This window comes from Acomys minous (assembly GCF_964271855.1).
Source record: "Acomys minous genome assembly, chromosome: 7".
Taxonomy (NCBI): Eukaryota; Metazoa; Chordata; class Mammalia; order Rodentia; family Muridae; genus Acomys; species Acomys minous.
In genome coordinates this window covers 42,031,516-42,054,095 of record NC_140488.1, presented here as the reverse complement: position 1 = coordinate 42,054,095, position 22,580 = coordinate 42,031,516, and the positions used below count along the sequence as shown (strand labels likewise).

Here is a 22,580-nt window from a genome sequence, read left to right as displayed (position 1 = left end):
GGTTGATTTGGGTTTGATCTGACAGTGGAGTTCTAAATCTCATTTCATATATTGCTGTGTTATAATAGCAATATCTGAAAATAAACCACTGGCCTTTTTATTTCTGAAAAGATCATACTTCCTTTGCAAAGGTAAAATAATGAGCAATTTGCTTCCATTCAGCATACTGATTTTCTTGTGCCTGAGCAACTTTCAGTTAGCTCAAATCATACACTTCTCTTTGTTGAAATAATTTTTATAGAGCTAGAACTATACCTTAGTGGTTATGAACACTTCCTATTCTTCCAGGGAACCTGGATTTCAGTCACAGAACCATTCATAATTCCAATTCCAGGCAAGCTGGTATCTTTTTCTGGCCTCTGCAGACAACAGGCACAGATATGGTGCACAGACACGCAGGCAGGCAAAATACCCACACACATAACATAAATGTATTTTTAAAATTTTTACATAAATAAAAATAAAAACATACTTGTTTTTATTTTACGTGTATCAGTGTTTTGCGTACATACATATCTGTTTGTTCACTATATGAATGTCAGTGCCCATGGAAGCCAGAAAAGGACATTGAATCCCTTGGAATTAGAGGCACAGATGTTTTGTGTTCAGCCATGTTGGGGCTGTGAGCTGAATCTGGGTTCTTTACAGAAGCAACAAGTGTTCTTAACCACTGAGTCAGCTCTCCAGTCCCTAAAACTTTTTTATAGTTGCAATTTGCACTATACTGCAGGATGTCTGAGCACATTCCATACTATTTGTCATGTTCTATGTGTCTTAGTTTTTAAAAAGTAGACATTTATTCTTTATATTCAATCTATCACCTGACTTTATATACATTGCCCAAGATATTAAAGCAAATACCACAAGATCCACCTATACTACTACTCTTGGGCATATACCTAAAGGATTCTACATCTTGCTACAGAGATATTTGCTCATCCATGTCCATTGTTTCTCTATCACAATAGTCATAAATTACATACACACTAGATGTCCACCAGCTAATGAATAGAAATTGAAATGTGGTACATTTCCACAATAGAATATTATTCATCTGTTAAGAAACATAAAATTATGAAAATTTACAGGCAAATTAATGAAGCTAGAACCAAACATCCTGAATGAGGCAACCCACACCACAACAATAATTCATATTTTCTCTTTTATGTGGAAGTTAGCTTTTAAGCTTTAGGTATATATGTAAGGGACCTGCTTGTGGGAGAGGAATCTTCCAAAGACTGGCAGATAAAGTGTGGTTATAAAGCAAATAACAGGCAAACTAGAGTAGACTAGAGGAGTAAATGGGGAGGGGTGGAAAGGAAAGTGAAGGAGGGAATACAGGAGGGATAACTAATACTGGGAGACAATGCCTCCAACTCCAGGAATAGGTCATGCAATTCAATGAAGAAGCAATCGTGTTTTAAACAAATACTGTAACACCATTTCATTTGCATCATCGGGTGCAATATTTGAAGTTAGTCTTTTTTCATTTCTAAAAACACATACAAAAATGAAGTAAAAACTGCAGGCAGGGTGGATCATGCCTGTAATCCCAGCAGGCTAAAGGTGGGAGTTCAGGGAGATGCTGAGTTTAAGGTCAGCGTAGACAACATAACAAGACCATGTCTCAAGGTGGGTGGTTATGAATGAAGAGGGAATCAGAGTAGGAGGGAATATGATCTCAAGATCGGTCTTAGCAAAGATGTCAAAAACATACTGGAGAAAAGAGAGCATCTTCAACAAATGGTGCTGGGGAGTCTGGTTGTCCACATTCAGAAGAACAAAGTTAGACCCATATCTATCACCCTGCATAAAAATGAACTACAAATGAATAAAAATCTTTAATGTGGACCCTGAAGTGCTAAAGCTGGTAGAAGAAAACATAGGCAGTTCCCCATATGATATAGGTGTAGGAAAGACAGAAAGGGAGTGGACCCAGATGAGAGAGGAAGTGGGGAAGAACAGGGAGGAGAAGAGGAAGGGGAAACTGGAATCAGGATAATGGTAAAAGAATCTATTTCAATAAAATGGAAATGCTCAAGAAATTTTAATAACAAAGAACAACAAAAAGGGCAAACATTAAGTGTTTTGGGTGATGGAGTCAGTTTGTACCTTGATTATGGTATTTTCTATGGGACAGAATGCATTTATCAAAACTGATCTAAAAGATGGAGACGTTTCACCATCTGCACATTGTATATTAGTAAAAAAAAAAATAACAAAAGCAATGGAGAGGGAAAAATCACATGAAATCTTTCAATTAGAAAGGAAACACTTTCTACATTTTGATAATGTCCCTCCAATGTTTTCTTTTTTTAATGTCTCTAATCTGTAAGAACAGTTTTAGGTTTAAAAATAATTAGTAGAAAATACAAATACTTTCAATCCTACATTTTCACTTGCCCGTATTATTAATATCTTGCATCAATGTGGTTCATTTTCTCTGAAGAAAAGCCTTTGTTTAAATGGGACAGTTGGTATTGGTTAGCTTGGTCTGAGAAATCAATTGTGAGTAAGAAAAAAAAAAACCCAGCATCATTGAGGTAACATCTTCTGACAGGATTTTCTCTAAGTCAAAATACATAAATTGTGGTATAGGGTGGCTAAGCTGGCAGGTAGGCTTCCTAATGCCACACAGTACATACTGGTTTTGAAGTCATAAATGGGTCATAGGAAGCAGCTGATGTTTGGCATTGTATGGCAGGGATGGAGTCCTGGAAGAGAGGTACTGGAGAAGGTGCCTAAGTTGCAGTGGGCACTCTAGAGTATTGTAGTGCCACTACAAAGGGACAACTGCCAAGGGCAGCAACAACTGTGAGAGAGAGCCAGTCTGAGCCTAGGAGACGAATTATGTGTTCCACAGGTGGAAGATCTGGAGAAGTAGAGCTTCTCAGGCTCCTTGGACCTCAAAGAATGATGAGTGAGACTTGTGAATCAAGTTGCAAGTTTGGTTTTGCTTTCCTTTGATTGTGACTGTGCTCTAGTTATTCTTGCTTGTAAAAAAGAAAAAGTATGTAATTTATTTGTGATTTTACAAGAGCCTATAGTTGAGCGTTAGAACTTTCAGAGAGACTTTCTGCCTTTAAATTTTAGGATTATTTTAAAGGAGTGTGGAAAAAAAAGGAGGGTGGGACTTTTAAATTAGGTTTTAAATTCTGATGTTAAAATAGCATCTTGGGGATAGACAAGAATGGAAAGCTTATAGTTTCACAGTGATGAGTTTGTATGTCAAATTTACAAGGAGTCAATTGTGTTGCTTAGGGTTCTTTTCATAATTGATACTAACTAGAGTCATCTGAGAAGAGAAAGCATCAATCAAGAATATGTCTCCATCAGACTGGACTCTAGGCAAGTTGGTGAGGAATTTTCTTGATTGATGATTGATGTGGAAATATCCAGTCCACTGTGAATTGTGCCACTCCTATGCAGGTAGTCCTGGGTTGTATAAAAGAACAGGTTGAAGAAAGCCAGGAGGCAGCACTCATCTAATTTCTGCCTCCAGATATCTGCTCTGTTTTCCTTTCCTGACTTCCTTTCTTGAAGGACTGTAAGTACTAAAGTCACATAAACTCTTTCCTCTCAAGTTGCTTGTAGTCATGGTGTGTTATCACAGCAACAGAAACAAAGCTAGTACACCCAAAAGAGTTCCTGTTGCTCCATATCCCAACCAACACTTGTTATTCTCAATGTTTGGCAATTCTAATAAGTGCATAGTGGTATCCTTAAAACAATATTTACAACGTATTTCTTGAAACAGGGTCTAAGTATGGACCCCTATATAGCCTGTAATTCTATGTAGACCTTGTTATCCTTAAACTCACAAATATCTGCCTGCTTCTGCCTCCCAAGTGCTCAAGTGCTTGGATTAAAGGCATGAGATACCGTGCCTACTCATGGTCCTTTATTTTGACTTTTGATGTTTCTTTTCTTTCTTTCTTTTTGTTTTGTTTGTTGGTTGGTTTTGGGTTTTCTTTTCTTCTTCTTTTTCTTCTCCTTCTCCTCCTCCTCCTCCTCCTCCTCCTTCTTTGAGAAAGGGTTGTGTGTAGTGCTGTCTGTCCTGGAACTTGCTTTGTAAACGAAGCTGGCCTCGAACTCACAGCAATCGGCCTGCCTCTGCCTCCCTGAGTGCTGGGATTACAGGCCTGCCCCACCACGCCCAGCTTATTTTGATATTTCTTAGTGGCATGTAATTTGAACCTTTCTTCATTTGATAGCTGTATATCTTTCTTTTTTGATATCTTTCTTAACAAACTGCCTTTTGAGTGTATTAACCCATGTATTAATTGGATTTTCACGTCCTTTTTGTTGACTTTTGGAATTTGCTGCATATTGTCAATATAAATGTACTGTAAACACACAGATGTTGGCCTGTCATTCCATTCTGTTATAATGCTTTTCTCACAGTAGAATATTTTCCCTTAAAAGCAGTCTGAAATATTAATTTATTCTTTCCAGAACATGCTTTGGGAGTAGTATCTATCAAAAGACCCATTACCAAATATATTTTTCCCAGATTTTCTGCTATGTTATCTTGTAGAAGTTGTATGGGGATGCACTTATTTTGTAAAATAATAGACTTTCTTCTGACGAATTGTCTCTGCTCCTTCAGTAAAAGAATTGAGTCAGCTACATATGTCCCAGCCTATTTATTAGTTCTGCATTATATTATATTCATCAATTTCTCTATTATGTCACCAACCCACACTGCATTGATTATTGTAGTTTTATATCAACCTTGAAATTGTGTAGGGTCAGAACTCTGTTACTATCTTTTTTTTTTCTCCTTTAATACTGTTAGCTCTTCAGGGTATTGCCTTTCCTATAGACACTCAAATGAGGTAAGAACATATATCTGTCAATGATGTGTATTTCTACCCATAAACACTAATATATGTTTCTGTTTAGTTCACGTATTTCATCAGTATTTTTAGTTTTCATCATAACGATCATGCACATATGTTGTTATATTCATGTCTATGCATTTCCTTCATCTAGTACTAATGAAAATGGCACTGAAGTTTTTAAAGTATAATTTTACGTGTTCATTAATAATATTTAAAACAGGAACTGAACTTTTACATTAAAATTATATTTTTATCCTTATTAATTTTTAATTGCAAAATTAACCTGCTAATTGCAGGAGCTTTCCTACCATTGTTGTTTCTTTTTTTATTTTTATTTTATGTGTGCGTGCACACGTGCGTGCATGTGTGTGTGTGTGTGTGTGTGTGTGTGCGCGCGCGTGCGCTCGCACGTGCATGCATGTGTGCAATTGCCTGAAAAGGCCAGAAAAGGGCACTGGATCTCCCAGAATTAGAGTTAATAGGCGGTTGCAAGCTACCTGATGTGGGTGCTGGGAACAAAGTTTGGGTGTTCTGCAAGAGCTGTAAGTGCTCTTAATCAACGAATTGTCTCTCTAGCTATTTGGGGGGATTTCTTTATGAATGATTATGTCACCTGCAAGCAAAGATAGTTTTATTTTTTTCAGTCTGCACACACAATTTGTCTATTATCTAGGACTTCTAATAAAAGATAAATTTAAAAAATGATAGTGGATATTATTTCCTTATTCCTAACCTTAATGGGAAGACATGTAATGTCTCACTTTAATTATGATGCTGCTTTCTGTCAAGATGAGTAAGTTCCTCTTTATCCCTAGTTTGCCAGATAGTATCGGATTCTATCAAATGCTTTCTTTGCATCTTTTGATAAAATCGTGTGTTTATTTTCTTTAGCCTTTTGCTATTTTAGAATACCTTAACATATTCTTTAACATTGAAACACATTTACATAACTTGTAATAAATCACACTTGATTGTGACAAAACATTCTTTTCATACATTGTTGGATTCAATTTGTTAATTAAAGATTATTTTTATTTAAGTGTGTGTGCGCGCACACATACTTGTGCACACACACTTGTGTGCACACATAAGCACCAGAATTACAGATAGTTTTAATGCACTATATGTGAGTTCTGGGAAACAAACTCCAGCCCTCTGCATAAGCAGCAAAAGCTTTTAACCACTTATTTTTGTCTCCAGTTCTTCAATTAACTAAACATTTCAAGGATTCTGGCACCTATATTCATGGTAGATATAGCTTAACTATTTTTTTATTTGCAATATCTTTGTCTACTTTGAGTGTGACAGAAATTTGGTAATCATAGAGTCAGTTAGGCAGTGGTCCTTCATTTATGTTCTGGAACATACCATAGAGACATCATGTAATGTTAACCTTAAATGTTTGGTACAGTTAACCAATGTGTTCTCATGGGAATGGTGGTTTCTACTTTAGAGTATACTATTTGTTGATCCTAGGTTTTTTTAGAGAAGCAAAAAGTTTTTTTAAAAAGTATATTTCATGAATTGTGCTTCTGGTGTATTTTTTAATGTAATTGGCACAGGTACACCACCCCCTAGACTCTGTTCAGTGATACACTCTGAGGTTTTTGTGAAGTATGTAAGATCCCTGTCTCAATTCATTAATTTATTTGCTTGAGAATATATGTGCTCAGTTGCTCAAGCAACATCTATTGAAAAGACTGTGTCCCATTTCATTTACAACTTTCCTTCTTTGTTGAAAATTTCCTGACAGTGTTTATGCATATCTATTTCTGGGCTTCCTGTTGTGTTCTATTGATCGATTTATTTTTCCTTTGGCCATCATCACAGCGTTCATTGTTCCAACTTATACAGTAAGTCTTAAAATCAAGTGGTATCTGCCCCATGGCATTGTTATTTCCCAGTACATCTTGCTGCTTTATATCTTCCATCCTTTCATAGAAATTTGACTCACTCTATCAATACTCACAAAAAGTTTTGACTGCTATTGACTACAGATTAAATTATGAAAAACCAACACTAACAATCTTTACTGTTTCTACCCACAAATATGCAATCTTTCTCCAATTATTTATTTTGGTTTTTATTTCATTAAAGCCTTACAGTTTTCATTAAATGCATTATATGTATGCATTTCAGTTTAAGGGTGTTGAGTACTGATATATGTGTTTAGTTCAAATTCCTCTTCTTCATTGCCAGTATATAGGGAAGTGATTCATTTTTATACATCAATCTTGGAATTTTGGAAATTTCTACATGGACATTCATGTGACTTTTCCCCCTTCCATTCCAATCTCTATAATATTTCATTCCATCTCACATCTTACTGAATCTAAGATGAACCATTAACTTTCAGTTCATACATGTACTTTCTTACAAAAAAAAAAGATTTGAAAAGTTTGAATCCCTTTGCATATCAGGAAGAAACTAGAAACTCCCATTTTTTAATCCAGACATCATGCATATAGAAATTCTATTAGAAAACTGACATACAAGATGAGAATATTGCTATTATATTAACTAGTCTCCTATACTCTGTGCCTAGGAACAATATTCTATATGAATATATAGTGTAACCTTGACATTAGCCATTTCCCTATTTTGCCAATTACATTGCTGACATTTCTATTTGTAAAAGTCTCATGACAAAGCTTCCTACACTGGTTGTTTTCTTAATATAGTTTTTAAGAAGCAGGATTATTGGGCCAAAAATTTTGATTAAAAAATCTTAACTTATATTGCCAAACTTTCTCCCAAAAAAACTACACTAAACTATGTTCCTATTGTCAGTGGGAGAGAATAACCAGCAGTGGATAGCTTAGTTGCTTAAAGCATTGATAATTCTATAGGGAATAATAAAATCAGTATTTTAAAAAATTACCCATAAAGTTTAATATGTATTCATTTTCAGTCATCATTTTTGTTTCCAGATTTAGGCTATTGCCTTTTTCCCTAAAAATTTACACTCAACTATATTTTCTGAGCAACAAGATGTATTCAGAACCATGTTTTCACTGAAAAGACACAGGAAAGGAGGAAGAGGAGGAGAGGAGAATAGGTTTTAGGCAGAACATGTGTGGTTTTCAGGCGAGACAAAAAATGCAATTTCCTTTTACAACCATAATGTAGAGACATGTCAGTGACCATGTAATCTTTAACTATTGAGGAATGATCATGAATTGCACAACACCTAATGGTGTAAATGAGGTATCTTTCCCTACTTGTTAGTGACAAGAAAGTGACTATTTTGTTAATAAATTTACAATCATACTGACAAATAGTCAAGTTATTTGCATTCTACATATAAAACTTATTTTAACATTTCAGAAATAACTGCTGTACTTGAAAAAAACATGAACATGACTCCTTCAAGTAGCAGTATTAGTTTGGCATAGTAATATATATCTGGGACTTGAATTGAAGGAACTTAGAAGCTATATTTAAGTGTAAATCCATGGTGTACATAAAAATAGATCATGTATACCCTGTATTTTATTCTCTCACATGCATTCGTTCACTGTGTGGTTGTTATCAAATCTACTTTTTTAAAATACCATGTTGGATGAATTTTTACCATCAGCTATGATCTGCACTTTTGGGTGATTTATGTCTATCTTACTTGTTGGACAAATTAGATAATGGAAAATTAAGACTTTTGAAAGATTAAACAGTCACTAAAATAACCTTCCAAAATATGAGGTCCAAACACACTTACACATTAAAAATAATTCCTCTTCAAAATAGGCCAGTGAGATGGCTCAATTGGGGAAAGGCATCTACTGCCAAGCCTGATGACCAGAGATCAATCCCATGAGCCACATGATGGATGAAGAGAACAGACTCCTGCAAGTTTGACCCTGACTTCCATTTGTGGCAAAATACCACATAAATAAAATAAATAAATGTAAAAAGTAATATTTAAAATTATATAGATGGTCAATACTTCAATATCTGTATCAGCAACAAAACATAAAATTGAAAACAGCTCTCTTGCACTAAAGCAATTTGTTTGGAAAACAAAATTTACTCAAAATTAAAGTTCTTTTTACTTTTTCTTAAATCTACAAATCTTTACCCCATATGTTCACATCTCATTGAAACCATTGTCTTCCAAACTGCACTACTTAGGAATGCAAAATGTTTACTCAAAACACCACTGCTGATAGAAAACCAATGCTAATGCAAACATAATGGTCTTACATCACATACATTGGTCTTATATCAATGATATGATATTTGGCTTATTATGTCCAATAGATCCTTAATGGTGCAGAAGACACTGACTAAGGTTAGGCAAGGTAAACAATGTTCCACCAATCACTGCCATTGATATTTTTCAAAGGGATAATAAAATTAAGCATAAGAATCATTAAGCAGTATTTTAACATTGCTCAAAATGGCGAAGTTTTCACAATTAAAAACATTTCTCTATGAGCATACTGAACAATTATCACCTTTCAGAAACTAGGATGCTTGTAAGTTTGGACTTTAAAAACTTTTGACACCACCCAGGAAAGAATTTAATGAGCTACAATGTATAATCAACCACACCTAAAATACCAGCATATCATCTTGGACATGAAGCAAAAATGAGCTGATTTTGTTGAAACAAAGATGTTACACTAATCTCTAGAAGATATGAAGAAGAAAAGTCCAGCAATCCATTGCCAATATCTGAAAGACGTCAGCTGGGGAGCACATAACTTACTACTAACTACTGGTATCTGAGATTCCCAAAGGAATTCAACTAACATGTGAAATAGACCTCCGACCTGCATCATTATAGTTGTTTTTCAAACAGCTCAGCTGGGCTTCATTAAAAGTAGAAATTCCTGCTACTTTAGCCGCCCCCTTAATAGGAAGAATACAAAATGTAAACAGCCACATAGGCGCACATCTGTGTCACCAATACTCTTCACCTCTCCCAAGATTAGGTTAAAGGGTCAATAACTCTATCACTAGTCCAAAACCAAGAAGACATTCCCATGAACTGTTTTTGATTACAGCTCTTACTGTAGACACATCACTATGCCAGCATTATAATAATATTTATTCTACTATAACACATATGGTCAGTGGAAAGGGAAAAATGAATCTTTGCTATGAGTTATGTGGAGTGGACATACCAAGTGAACAAATTCCTTTTTAATTATTAATTTCTTTAAAACACTCCTAGGGCAGTGAGGGAGAAGGGAAGAAACACATAAGTACTTTCTCTCAGTTTACTTGTCGGACTTGAAGCACAATGCAGGAAGGGCAGCATGCAGTAGTTACATAACTTGTTCCTTATGTCCCTGACATGAGGGTTGAGGGTTGAAGATTCTATCCCATTCCCTCTAGACTTTAAGGCCTTATTGCAAGTTGTGAAACACAGTGAAAAAGGAAATCTAGGAAGAAGTCAAATTCCTCCTCCAATGTTTAAGGCTTATTCTCTCACCCAGGAATTAAATAAATATCTCAATAATATTTGCTGGATCATTTGCTCCAAACTAATTCAAATTCAGACAGACACACACATACACACACACACACACACACACACCACCACCAAAACCACCACCACCACCACCACCACCACTATCACTATACCCATGCAAAGTATTGTACACATATCATCATCTTCTCTTTATTTGCTTTGTGGCTACTTCAGTTTTCTAATAGTAGGTACTCAAATGCAATCAGAAGGCAGGGCTCTGTAGTTCAAAGATGGTTCACAGAGGCGGAAGGTAACACTTTTGGCTAAGATGAGAACCGGAGATATGCCATGAAGTTTCAATTTATCATGTCCTTCTATCTCTTAGTAGCATGGATAACTGAGAGTGGATGGTATTCTCATTAGTCTTTCTATGAGGCCATAGGGAGATCCTTTTACAGAAAAGGGTACTTGGCTGGTGAAACCTGAGCTGAAATTTTTTCTGGCTAAAAATTCTGTTCCATGTCATATGGCATAGGACTGTGGGCAAAAATCCAAGTTCTCATTTTAAAAAATCCTTCCTATCAGCACCTCAACATTGCAAATTTTAGCTAAAGGAGAGCTATTTGACTGGGGATATTTTCTGTTTGATCAAGAGTACAAGTTACGCTCTTGAACATTTCTCAACAAAATCAAATTTATCTCCCTTGCAAACATAAAATACCCAACTTTCACTTTGGACAGCATGAGGATGTATGTTCAGTGTTGGTACAGTTTATATAGGTTAGAGATAGTGACTATGAACTGACATGACAAGCACTGACTGCAATGGGTTTCAAGTCAGTTTTTCACTTAATATATGTATTGCTGAGCTTAGAAAAAAGTACTCTATAAGTAGCTGTAATAAGTACCTATGATTATCCATAGATCTTGAGATTACTGCTGTTTTTCTTACATGTTTATATATTTTCTGCATGTTTAGTAATGAGTACCTATTATTAAATTAGAAAAGCAACTATGTTTATGTGAAAGTTTCTTTGGACACTTGACAGCTGCTATTAATCTAATAGGCACATTAAACATCCATTACTTAATCATTTCATTATACTGTATGCCAATTAATTAATGCCACTAAATGTTAAAGTACATGGAGCATATTTTACCATCATTTATACAAGACTTTTATTTCATTATTACTTAATTTCTGCCCTGTTCCTTTACAGATGGTTAATAATAGAAAAAAGAGTTCCTCTTTATCTTATGAGACCAAGCTTATAGCTGTCACAATAATATGTTTTATTTGGGTAGCTCATGCTCAACATAGCTTAAGTAGAAGATGGGAAATGAAGATACTCTGTGTGTGCAATTGCTACTTTTCAATAAACTCAAAGTCCTCCCTTTTTATTTCTTCAGAAGGCACAAGCCCAATTGAAAGTAAAGATGCTGTAATCTATCTAACCACAAGCTAACTGTATCTACTTTTTCTTCTTTAGATGGCCCACCTTATATTTCATCATTTAAAATCATTATCTTTCACCTAATCTTTTCATCTCAAACCCATATCCAATGTTTTAGGAAGTAGGCAGGCTATAAATCTTAAATGGATAAAATGCTTGTCAATATAACTTCATGATATGATTAAAAGTCCAGGTCTTTTATGCAAAATATACAAAACCAAAGTCTTTGCTTCTCTTGTGTCTTTCCCATAGTCCCTACTCTGATGTTCAGTTCAGAGTGTAAGAATTCGTCCCAAGAACATATTTTAACCTTTGTCAGAATGTTCATTTGGCTTGTTTAGGTAACTGAATAATTTTTATTTTAGTCTGTCTTTTGAAGATTGAAATTTTGTTCTTATTTGTGTCTGTATGTAAATGTATATGGTATATGCATATGATATAAATGTGTGTGGTATATATACACTTGTGTGTGTGTGTGTGTGTGCGTGCACGCGTGCGCACATGCAGTAATACCTATACATGGAGGTCAGAGGAATGTCTTGTTCTATAACTCTCTGCATGTTCCTTTGAGACACAGTCTTTCATTGAATCTGGAGTTAAGTTGATGGCTATCAAGTTTCAGCATACTCCTGTCTTTGTCTCCCACATTGCTGTGTTTACAGATTTTTACATGAGTTACCAAGGATTTGAACTCAAGTCCACATTCCTGTTTATCAGTCTTCCTTGTTGTGACACTGTGCTACTGTTTCTGGAGAGGTATTGCAGATAGTACCCAGGGCCTTGTACCTGCTGGGTACTCACTTTACCTCTGAATTCTATCCACAGTTTTCAGTTCTTTAAGTCCCAAAGGGCACATTGCCTTTCTCAAAAAATGTTCTTACAAAGGTCTTTCTTCACTCACTTATATATTAAGTTGTTACCCTCGTGTAAAAGACTGGACTTGAGTTCAAGAAAATGAACTACCTGTCTTCTTCAAAGAATTTCCAGAGCAAAATTGGTACAGTGAAGATGCTATTTTATTTGGAGACCCGTGCTTTAGTTTTGACACTGGCTGGCATTTACGGAGAGCTGTTTTTGCACCAAGTCATTTGATGCCATTTTGTTTCAATTCTTCATCTCAAAATTTAGTAGACTATGTAATTTGCCTTTTTGAAAGTTTCTGTAATGGCTACCATTTATTAAGAGCTAATCTTGTCCCAGGCAGCTTGCAAATGTGTCTGTTGGTTCTGATAGTTTTTTTAAATTTTATTAATTTATTCTTGTTACATCTCAATTGTTATCCCATCCCTTGTATCCTCCCATTCCTCCCTCCCTCCCACTTTCCCCTTACTCCCCTCCCCTATGACTGTTCCTTAGGTGGACCTCCTCCCCCTGAATATGCTCATAGGGTATCAAGTCTCTTCTTGGTAGCCTGCTATCCTTCCTCTGCGTGCCACCAGGTCTCCCCATTCCGGGGATGTGGTCAAATATGAGGCACCCACAGACACAATGTGATCAGCTGCCTCACATTCCTGCAGCCATGCTCCCCTGGCTGGGATAGACCATATTCTCAAACTGTGAGCCAAAGTCAATGCTTCTTTCCCTAAAGTTGCTTCTCCTGTTAGTTTTTTTTTTTTTCACAGCAATGGGGAAAAAGCAATCCAGTGGTGACCACTATTTCTTCAAATGTAGTGATGGAAAAACTGAAGAGCTATCCATATCAGTGGTTCTCAAACTTCCTAATGCTGGGTCTCTTTAATATAGTTATGCTGTAGTGACCCCAGCCATAAAATTATTTTCATTGCTACTTCATAACTGTAATTTTGCTACTGTCATGAAATGTAATGTAAATATCTGATATGCAGGATATCTGATATGAGACACCTGTGAAAGAATAACTCCCAAAGGGGTCACAAGCCACAGGTTGAGAGCCACTAACCTAAAGTGTAATATTCCCCAAGTACATCAGATAGTTGTCACAACTACGAGTTGAATCTAGGTTAATGCCAAAGTCACTTTGCTACCATATTTTTAAAATGTCAGAATTACGTTGAAAAACATTAAGCTTTCTAACTGAGGGATAAGAAAGTGCTTAGGCCAGGTTGGCCTTAAATTCACAATCTTCTGTCTCTCTCATGCTGAAATTACAGGCAAGTATACCATGACAACGTTATATGAATTTATGGTCCTCTTCCTTCTTCTTCCATCTAAATAAACTCTAATAGGTATACTCTTATTATCGCTTCTTTTTAATGTTTAGTAGTCACGTGAAATGCGGAGGGGACCTTAGAAAATTTGGGCTTTCTGTCTGACTTTCACTGGAGACGTAGCAGACACCTGCACAGCCACAGACTGCTAAGCTTCTTCCTTCTCTTGCTCTGCTGGTGGCTTGCCTTTCCTGAGAATTTTAGAATCCCACTTTACTTAATCTAAACATAAATGTTTGCAAGCTTTAGCTTGAAGGAGAATATAGCCTTTCAAAGATCCAGTTTACTTTTATAGAGCAGGAATGGATCCATGCGACAGATTTTTGTCTGCAGAACCTCTGCCAGACTTAGCATAGTCTGGTTCATTAGAAACATATAATAAAATAGTTCTCACAACTCAGTTCTTCTACTTCCCTTTGATCAATACTTCATTACCTAAGTTAGATCTGCCAAAAGGGGCAAACTTGTCAGCCCATTTGTCCCATATTTGCATGAATATTATGCTGCGAATGTTACGCTCCTTTGAACTTCAAAAGAACTTCCTGGCCTCATTGACTACAACTTTAACAACAGAGTATAATGGAGTTATAGAAAGATCTTTTCCTGGCTAAGGACCTCAAACTTTGCTGATGCTAGACAGTAGCAAACTTTTACATAAGCAACAAATGGCTCATTCATCCATTGCAGTGCACTATCAGTGTTTCCTGGTGTCCTTCAGCCTGTCTTCCTACTTGTGAAAACGACTACGACTATGGCTAATTAGCTAGCAGCAAGTGGCAACATAGGCCTTCACCACTCCTTGTGAAAAAAAAATTTCTGCATACAAAGCATTTTTCCCAAAACTCTTCATGCTTCCACAGAAATTGAGAGAAGGTCTTTCACCGTAAGGGTACCTCCCATGCTCCCTACCCTGATAGGAGAGCAAACATGCTCCTGGACTGAAGATGAGTCTATTCTAACCAGCACCTGAAAAATAAAAAACTGAGGCTCCCTCAAGTAAAATGAAAACAGACAGTATGAACAGATGAAAAGTTTCAGCACTTCTATATTTATACATTTTTCTCGGCTTTATAAAATTTAAAAATAGCCCTCCTTTTCATGTACTCCTATGCTGTCCTTTCTCCTCTACTGGACAGTAAAAATACAAAATATGTCCTTTTACTTTGAAGAGTGTTTCCATCTTTAAAAGTATAGTAATTTCTACTTGTAGGAATTCTGGAATAGATAATATGAAAAGATCATAAATATTACTCACAAATCCAGAGATGTAAAAAGTAATTCTCTGGAGCTTCCCATATATGAATCTAAATTTCACATGGAACAGAGAACTATGCATAAATTCCAGAAGAAAATACAGTAATATAGGGTGGGAGAGACCTTCCAGGAAATTTAGTAGCCTCAGAGGCAAAGAATACAGATGTGGCCACACAGAATTTTAAAAGTAATATAAAAATACAACTTACACAAGCAATATTTTGAATAACAAAAAACCTAGTAAGATTTTATATGTGAAAAATAGATAACCAATAAGTCCAATTAAGCCAAAATGTTATTGAAAAGATCACATAGGAATAAGAAAATATCAAGGCAAAATGAAATATAATTTCTACAGTTAATATGACCCTCCAATATAAAGATTAACAGGACTCATTGTAAAGGAATTATAAATGGACATTTACACATAGGTAGTAGGAACTTTCTGAAGAGCACTTTGACAGCATTTAAGAAGCTAAACACTAAAAACACCACTTGACTAAAAATTCCTCACAAATACATGCATTAGCATCTAAAGGGTTTTACTAGTGCTGTTAATTTGTGACGTCAAAAACCAGAAGCCTACAAAGAGAGGCTGATTAGTTAAACCATGGAACATACATAAAGTTGAAAATGTTGTAGGCATTAGAAAGGCATGATGTTGTTAAAATATCTTAACATAACATAGAAGGATATCATGCGTATATTTGTCCCTCTGAGAAATAATTTTAAAAAATTTAAAAGCCCACCAATTATGGTATTTCCACTGTTTCTAACTTGTCAGTGGAGGCCATCAACATAAATATCTGTGCTATATTTCCCTCTTTAGTAAAGATCATTTTGTATATCTTTGATTTGGGTGTGGCCACATGAAGTTTCAGTAAAGTATGACCATGATGGTGGCGTCACCATCTGACTATAATCTAAAATATTAGACTAAAACCAGTGCCTTAGGCCATCTGTTACACAATCACTTTGACAGCAACCAAATACTAAAATGGCTTGGGACATAATAATAGGCACAAAGAAACATGAGAAAGTACAGTTTAGGCTTCATAAATCATTGTTCTTTGTTTTGTCAACAAAGCTCTAAGTTTTATGGATAATATTCCTCAATTCTCGGTAAGTATGGAAAACCTCCAAGAAGAGGTGGTCTATTGAGAGTCACAATATTCCCCATGAGGCCATCAGTAATACATCTCAGGGATGTGTCTTTCTAAGAGATCAGGAATTTTAATTCCCGCTGATCATGAACGGAATTAAGAATGAACAGGCATCATTTCTATCACATGCACCTAGATAAAAAGAAAGTGTTCTGATGTGGACTACTCTTTGAGGGAAGGAAATGCGAGTAACATAAGAATTACAAGGGGAGAAGGTCAAATTTCCTTTCAGGGGCTGTCCCCCTGCTTCTCTTCCATTTATGCCTCAGTTATACTAGATGTCACTACAGATTACAGATGGTTAAGCTCCTTATCAAACACACTTTTTCACTGAGGAAGAAGGCTACTTGCTATGAAAATCACTATGGGAGGAGGCTTAGTTCTGCCCATCCACCACCCCACCCCTGACAACATGCCTCCTGCCTCCCATATTTAATTCTACGGATAGAAGAGATAAATATTCAAGTGATGGAATTCGGATATTGCTACAGCTCCTCCTAAGAATATTTTACAGCTCTGTCTCATGAGTAAGTTCAATGGAGTACAGAATATACCCCTTTGGGGCCAATTCCACTTCGTGCTTCTTTTCTTAATATAGTCCTAACAAGGAATCAGAGCTTAGTTTCCTCCTCAGATATATAGCAAGCATGTGGCTTGCTCAGATGTGGCTGTAAGTGGCCAAAAGACATTGAGGCCTAGAGCTGTGCAAATGCAGCAGAGATCTTGTAAGAAGAACAGCCACACATCAATGACAGCAAGGTGGGGGGCGGCAGCAAATTACACTTCACTACTACACCCCGCCCTCTTGCCACCCTCTGGTTTCTCTTACGTTTTATCCCATACAGACCACTGATTTTCTAGAACTATTCCATGGGTTTGTGTGGACATTCCTTTCAATAAATTTTCGAATAGTTCTTGGAACCTAAATTACATCACTGGGTCTGAATCCAGTTCCTTCATTGATTTCTGATAATAGGAATATAGAGAGCCTGCCTTTCTTTGCTTTCTTTGTTTTACTCTTTTTCATAAACTAAAACCATCACTGAAGAGTCTGAAGATGGGAAAAAATCCAGCTCATCTGTCAGATATTTCTAGAGTTACGTAAAATGGAATGATATTTGTGCAGTTGAGAACAGGAAAGCGAAAATGTGTCATGTGTTCCTTGAGATGAAAACTATATGATAATCAGAAAAAGAGTTTCAAGTTTAGTTGGCCTGATTCAAACCTCTCCTTTTATCAACTCATGCATAAGTCAGTACCATTTATTTTCTTCTAATAGAATAGTAGCATGGCCACATTTGGACTAATCATAACCACTATATATTCTAACCACAGTTTCAAAGATGTGATCAATTTGAGGTTTTTGAAAATGCAAGACACTTACGTTTTACTTGCTCTGTTTTGCTTCCTTCTAGGAAAATAAAGAACCAAAGCAAGGAGATGATATATTTCATGCCTCCCATCTTCCACTTTCTTCTCATTTGAGCTACTGCAAAATGCAATTCAGAGACTCCAAGGTGCAGTGGAGTTGAGCTATTGAGAAAGAAAAAGACAGAAAGAATTAAAACAGACCCCTAGGAACTGGTGAGCATCAATGATACTTAGGTTTCTAACTTGCTAGAGAAAAAAAAAACATACTGAAGAATGTATCGGAATGCAAGCATTGTTTGCAGAAGACAAAGGCTTTGCCTCTCCTGTCTTGTAAAGATTATGGGAGGAAATTCACATGAGTTGAGAGCATATTCCTGTCCAACAATAAGGCTAAATCTTTAGAGGCAACTCACAGGAAAATAAAAAGACAATTTGAAATCTTTTCTAAAGAACTTAAAATTGGCTTCTCAGGACGTTTTATTGTTGGTGGGTGGGGGTAGAGAATCGGGAATTGGGAGTTTATAAAAAGGCTATTATGGCAAATGATGTACAAGTAGCAAGTATTGGACTATAATGAAGTCTGAAATACAAGCTTAGTAGTCTTAGCTTTAGTCTAATTTTATTATGAATGTTTAAGTTTCCTTCCTTGATCAGTGTTTTTCCTATGTCCCCTATGAGATCTAAAAGCATCTTCACTTTGGTGCTTATGTTGCAAAATATTGATGTAATCTGGTAATGGACACAATTCAACATCTGAGTTTTATTGCTCAGACTAGGTCAGCCATATTTCTTCCCACGAAGTCCATTGTGAAAGAGAATGTAAAATGGTTAACTTTAAAAGACAATAAACAAATTTCAACAGTGATTCATTCAATTTGTCCCACTACACAAGAGCTTGTTAAAGCAACCAGAATTCTTTAAAAATAGGTATTGGTGGGCAAGTTTGAAATCCTAAGCTTTTGAAGCCTTAAAGCACAATTTGCTTGCATTCAGTCACGACTATTTTCTGTGAACTTCAGTGTTTACAAAGATTTTCCAACAGGAGATTAGAAACTATTTCAATATTCTGGAAGCACTGCATTCAATCAGGGGTTAATCATGAATAGGAACTTACACCCGGTGGTGTTTTCAGTGAATCCAATCTAAATATTGATCTAAACTATTTACTTGAAAGCAATGCAAGATGCTCAGTTTTGGAGAACTGAATCTCTTTGGGCTCTAAAGTGGATGTCACAGCTTTTACTTTGAAGGCTATGAACCTGCCATAATCATTTTTTTTTAAAAAAAATCCACTGTTTCAGCACAGCCTGGTGGTGCATGCTTCTAATCCCAGCAGGCAGATGTACAAGGATCACGGCAAGCTCAAGGCCATGTAGGGCCACACAAGGATACTTTGTCTGAAACACCAAAACAAAACAATGTTAATTCACATTATAAATATATGCACACCTGAGAACAAACTGATCCTAGAGAATTATTTGTGCCATCAGGCTGATTTTTGGCACCCATCTACCTTTTTTTTCTCAGCTCTCCCTGCACCTTATGAAGGGTTCAAAATCTCAGTTGCTGAAGCCTGATCTGATGCTTTCATCTCTTCTGTGGGCTTCCAGTCTCCTTTTAGTCACTCAGAGCATCACTGTATATGGAGAGCGACTGGATTCCTTTGAAGCAAAGCATTTTCATTAACTGCTATATCCAGCCACCCACCTCAACAGAGTTTTTCCTCCACCTAATTTAATAAGCCTTTTCCTCCAAGCCTTCAAAAGGTAAAGATTTTTAACTTTTGAAATCTTATTCCTCATAATCATATATGGACCTCAGGGGGTGCTTCTCAAACCATGGTTTTTGAGTCTCCCCATGCAAGAATCAACAGGGCTGTTTTTCTTGTACAATGATTGGGCGGTTTGGTGAACAGTAGCATTGCTTCATAACTCAGTCTGGCGAGAAAATGCCCCTTAGAATCTTTGCTTTCCTTGGGTCCCAACTAATGTTATGAGCAAACAGGAACGTTGGTGACTAGAGAGAAATTAATCTCTTTTGGCATTCCTGTCATCTGTGTGGCTCCCAGGAGGTGATGGAGAACATCAGAAAATGAATCGTTTTATAAATAGTCACTTATGATTTACAAGATCCTAAAGTCTTGCCTTTGTATTCTGTGCAGAAACATAAAGTGATGAGGGTTCCCTCCCCAGATCTCTTCATTATTATTTCTTTTTATTCCTTTACCTTTCTATTTTGGGGCAGGGACTTGTTCAAGACATTCTTTGGGACTGTAGCAATAAACAGAAACATTGCTCAGGAAACATCGGATTCTTATTCCTGCAAAGAGCCAAAGTGTCCCTAATTTTTCAAATTATACTTTGACCCAGTTAACTGGAGTTATTTCTGCATTAACTCTCTGCTTCACACAGGCTGCTGTGCTACTGAGCTTGCACTGGCTCTTCTACGTGTTACTCAGAAAAGTAACTACTAACATGTTGAGGTAGGGGCTGAGGATCTAGGACCCAAGGAGAAAGGAAAAAAGAAAACAAAAGCCTGAAAATAACCCTGGGGGTGAGAGCAGGGTAGGAGAGTGTGTGAGCTTTCTCTAAGAGATGGAGAAATATGTCAGGTACCCAGGGAAAGGCATAAATTCCGGTGTCTCTAGGAATCCCGTGTTGACATTGCTCATTTGCGTCAAGCAAAGAGACCAATTGCTCCTTGGTCAGCTGTAACTGCAAGACCATCCGGGTGCACTCTCAAAAAACAGGTCTCTCAAACAAAATGGAACCAGAGACATCTCTAAAGAAAAGCCAACAAATATACATTTGACAGGCACAACTTCACACCCGACAGTGTCTCTTCAATGCTCCAGGGAATGCTTGACTGACCTTGTAATTTTAGGTCACTATCATCTGTTGGACAACCCCTTGGGTAGCAATTTTCTTTCTGACAAACTACAAGAAAGACACTGGAGACTCCAGTCCTTGCCCATCAGCTGAAATGCTCTAGATTCTACCACCCAACAGCAAACGCTCAGTTAAATACTGGTGAGTTATGGAAGAAAGAAGAGAGTTTGAATGCAAGGGTATCTCTTGTCAGAGGCCGAGCCTTCATCGCTGGCGGCCCAGTGTTACTGACCAAGAATGCCTCGCTTTGGGCTTGTAAAACACCTTCTGATCTAGCATTGCATTTTATTCCATCCAATTATACCTTCAAACACGGGAGAGTGCCTTCAAGAGAGAAGGAAATCAGAGTTGAGTTGGTGGCAGGGCAGGGAGGTAGGTTTTTCAGGCCCTGAAATCTAGCAATCTCACTTTGTTTCCTGAGCCTAGTGTCTCAAACTCTGATTCAGAGATCTGGGCCTGAAAAAAAGTGGGATAGAATGCCCAAAAGAGACAGGAGCTTCTCCTTCACCCACTCTGTTAACTTGCGAATCAGTCCACAGTACCACCCCCCCCCGCCCCGAAAACGCGCAAAACGGGCTCTTTCTTGCACACATGTGGCAAAGCACAAATCCTGTAGGTAGCTTAGCAGAGAATGCCTGTGCCTTTGGAAGCCTAAGAAGTACCAGAACAAGTAGAAATGCAGAGTGAACAGGGAGCAGCAAGTTGTGGGTTCAAATCCCCAGTCCTCAGTCTGCTTCTTGGGGTACCTAGAGTTCTACCTTCATTCCATCAGCAGGACCATAGAACTAGTTGGGATGGCAGGTTCCAGGGTTTTAAGCACCCTGTGGGAAAGTAAAGGAACAATCCCAGGCAACAGAACGCTCCCCACCTGTGAAAAGGTTGGAAAGCAAGGCAGGGGTTGGGGGAAAGGCACAGGGCACTGCTTACTGACCTGGGCACTGGCCTCCTCCTTCTGCCACGCTTGCACACGCTCTGAGCTCCCTGGGGCGCTCCTCCAAGGTCTGGGGCTCGCAGGTTGTGGCGAGACTTTGAGTGCGCGCGAAGGGGGAGGGGGGACTCAAAAGTGGGTGGGAGGAAAAACATCACCGCCCTCGCACCACGAGGGAGCAGAGGCTCGCTTGGCTCCAGGGGGCAGAGCCAAGGCGCTGCGGCGGCCCAGGGCCACCTGCCCGCCCGCCTGTCCGCTCCCCACTTGGCCTGGCCTCTGGACGCGGGCGGGAAGTCCTCCAGCAAGCAGCCCAGGCGCTGTAAGCACGCACCCCTTCTTAGTCCCGGCACCAGGCTTTATTCCTACACCCCAAACCAGAAAGTTACAAAACGGGGAGAAAGTGTGAGACTCAGCCGGCACTTTCCCATCACGCAGCGCCCCCACCACACACCCCTCCTTTGGCTAGTAGAGCATTGGGGTCTTAAAGGGACCGCACATCTTCTGCAGCCCATCCTCCTCCTTGGCAGTGGATGCTCAGAAGAGCTCCCCACCTCTGGTGCAAGTCCTGAAGACCCTAACTAACTATCCACGGCTCCTCTGCGTGGACACACTGCACTTTCTCTTCTGTGGGGGCAAGGGCCATTCCCTCTGCACCTGGTCTCCTCCTGTGCCTGTACTCTGTGTGCAAGTTGAATTAGCCTCACGAGTTATACCCTAAGACCCATCTTGTCATTTCAGGGCATTTGTAATATCTTCACTGTGACAAGTGACAAAAGCTTGGTGTTTTTATGAGGATGATAGGGATAAATGAGGGAGATTGATGTTAGAAATCTAGTTTCTGCCACAAAGAGATCTATTCCTTAAACCCTGCAGGAGGGGTCCCTAGTAACTGTTAAATATTTTTTAGGAAGACTTGAAGTGGCCCAACATCACCACCACTGTTGTAGCAGTCTCAGCATCTATATAGGACTAAGGGCCTGACTGTCACAAATCAAAACAGCATCACTGAGGAGAGTTGATAGAGCTCACAGACACACTGCTCCAGATGCGTGCCGATGTGAAGAAATACAGCTATA

At 37.9% G+C, this 22,580-nt stretch overlaps 1 protein-coding gene across 2 annotated transcripts in view; it reads right to left on the bottom strand.

The window, feature by feature from the left end:
- Positions 1–21,928, bottom strand: part of CHRDL1 (chordin like 1) — a 92,016-nt gene extending 70,088 nt beyond the window's left edge. The window contains exons 1-2 of one of the 2 annotated variants that reach the window (XM_084790411.1): positions 21,508–21,928; positions 17,702–17,850 (exon numbers count right to left, since the gene is read on the bottom strand). In XM_084790411.1, the coding sequence (XP_084646537.1) occupies positions 17,702–17,850; positions 21,508–21,659 (301 nt within the window). In that variant the 5' untranslated portion in view covers positions 21,660–21,928. The remainder of the gene's footprint in view (positions 1–17,701; positions 17,851–21,507) is intronic. The other variant, XM_084790412.1, reaches the window with a different exon arrangement.
- Between the last annotated feature and the right edge of the window lie 652 nt (positions 21,929–22,580).